Raw genomic sequence first — 956 nt, 5'->3', positions numbered from 1 at the left:
GCGGCGGACGACGGACCATACGGCGGAAACCGGCGCGGCGATCTCCTGCACCACCGCTGAGCAGCACTGGTTTGCCGCCACAGCATGCGTGTGGTATCTCGCCACAGCGTCAGGGATGACGACGGCCGGTGAAGAATTCTTCTTAAGATGATTGCATCCGGTGACAGTGGCCACACCACCGGTGGTAGCGGTGTGGTTGATCCGGTGGACTAGCATAGAAGACTTCGGTGGATTTGGAGGCATTTTTTCTGTTCAGCTTTTGTCACTTCGATTCGTTTAAAGTACTAGCCTATTACAAGAGACTTATATAGTTATACAAGAAGTTTTTAAACTTTAACTAAATTTAATCAATGAGTAATATGAGGAATAGTATTTAGGGTTTTAATGAGATTTTGATATTTTGAAAGAGATTTTGTTTTAGGAATGAAGAGAGAAAGAGAGGAAGAGGGGTTTTGGGTTGGTATTGATGTTAGGGTTATATAGTATTTTTTTTATCGTAGGTCCTATATATGGTGTCTGTGGGCGATGAGAGAGAGAGGAGAGGGGTGTGGGGGTGTGGTGTGGTGTGGTGTGTGGGGTTGGATTTTTCAAAAGATGAAAGGGGTTAAATGAGGTTCATGTGGGGGTCATGTATTAAAATAGGGACCAACTTGGTCTACTTCAATTTACCAAAATGGGTTTCTCTCTTTTCATTTATGTTCATGTGAATACATATGCAACTTTTATGCAATCTCATGAATGATCCTACTAGCTCTTTCTTCATGAACAAAGGAATTTTACATATTTACCAATTTAGAGGTACATTTGATAATTCAAACAATAGTCTTATATATGAACAATTGGATTGATCAAAGAAAGCAAAGTTGAGGGGTTACCAATGTGTTTTTATGTTTCAATTATACTTTTTTATTGTTAGATGGTACTTTTTTTTTTATCTATCTTGCATTTGAGGTAAT

At 39.5% G+C, this 956-nt stretch overlaps 1 protein-coding gene across 1 annotated transcript in view; it reads right to left on the bottom strand.

The window, feature by feature from the left end:
• Positions 1–586, bottom strand: part of LOC107628487 (abscisic acid receptor PYL4) — a gene marked incomplete in the record, with an annotated part of 1,459 nt that extends 873 nt beyond the window's left edge. Inside the window, 1 exon segment of the mRNA XM_016331139.2 lies at positions 1–586. Coding sequence (XP_016186625.1) covers positions 1–243 — 243 coding nt within the window.

Source organism: Arachis ipaensis, chromosome B02, assembly GCF_000816755.2.
Source record: "Arachis ipaensis cultivar K30076 chromosome B02, Araip1.1, whole genome shotgun sequence".
Classification (NCBI taxonomy): domain Eukaryota; kingdom Viridiplantae; phylum Streptophyta; class Magnoliopsida; order Fabales; family Fabaceae; genus Arachis; species Arachis ipaensis.
This window is presented reverse-complemented; position numbering and strand designations above follow the sequence as displayed.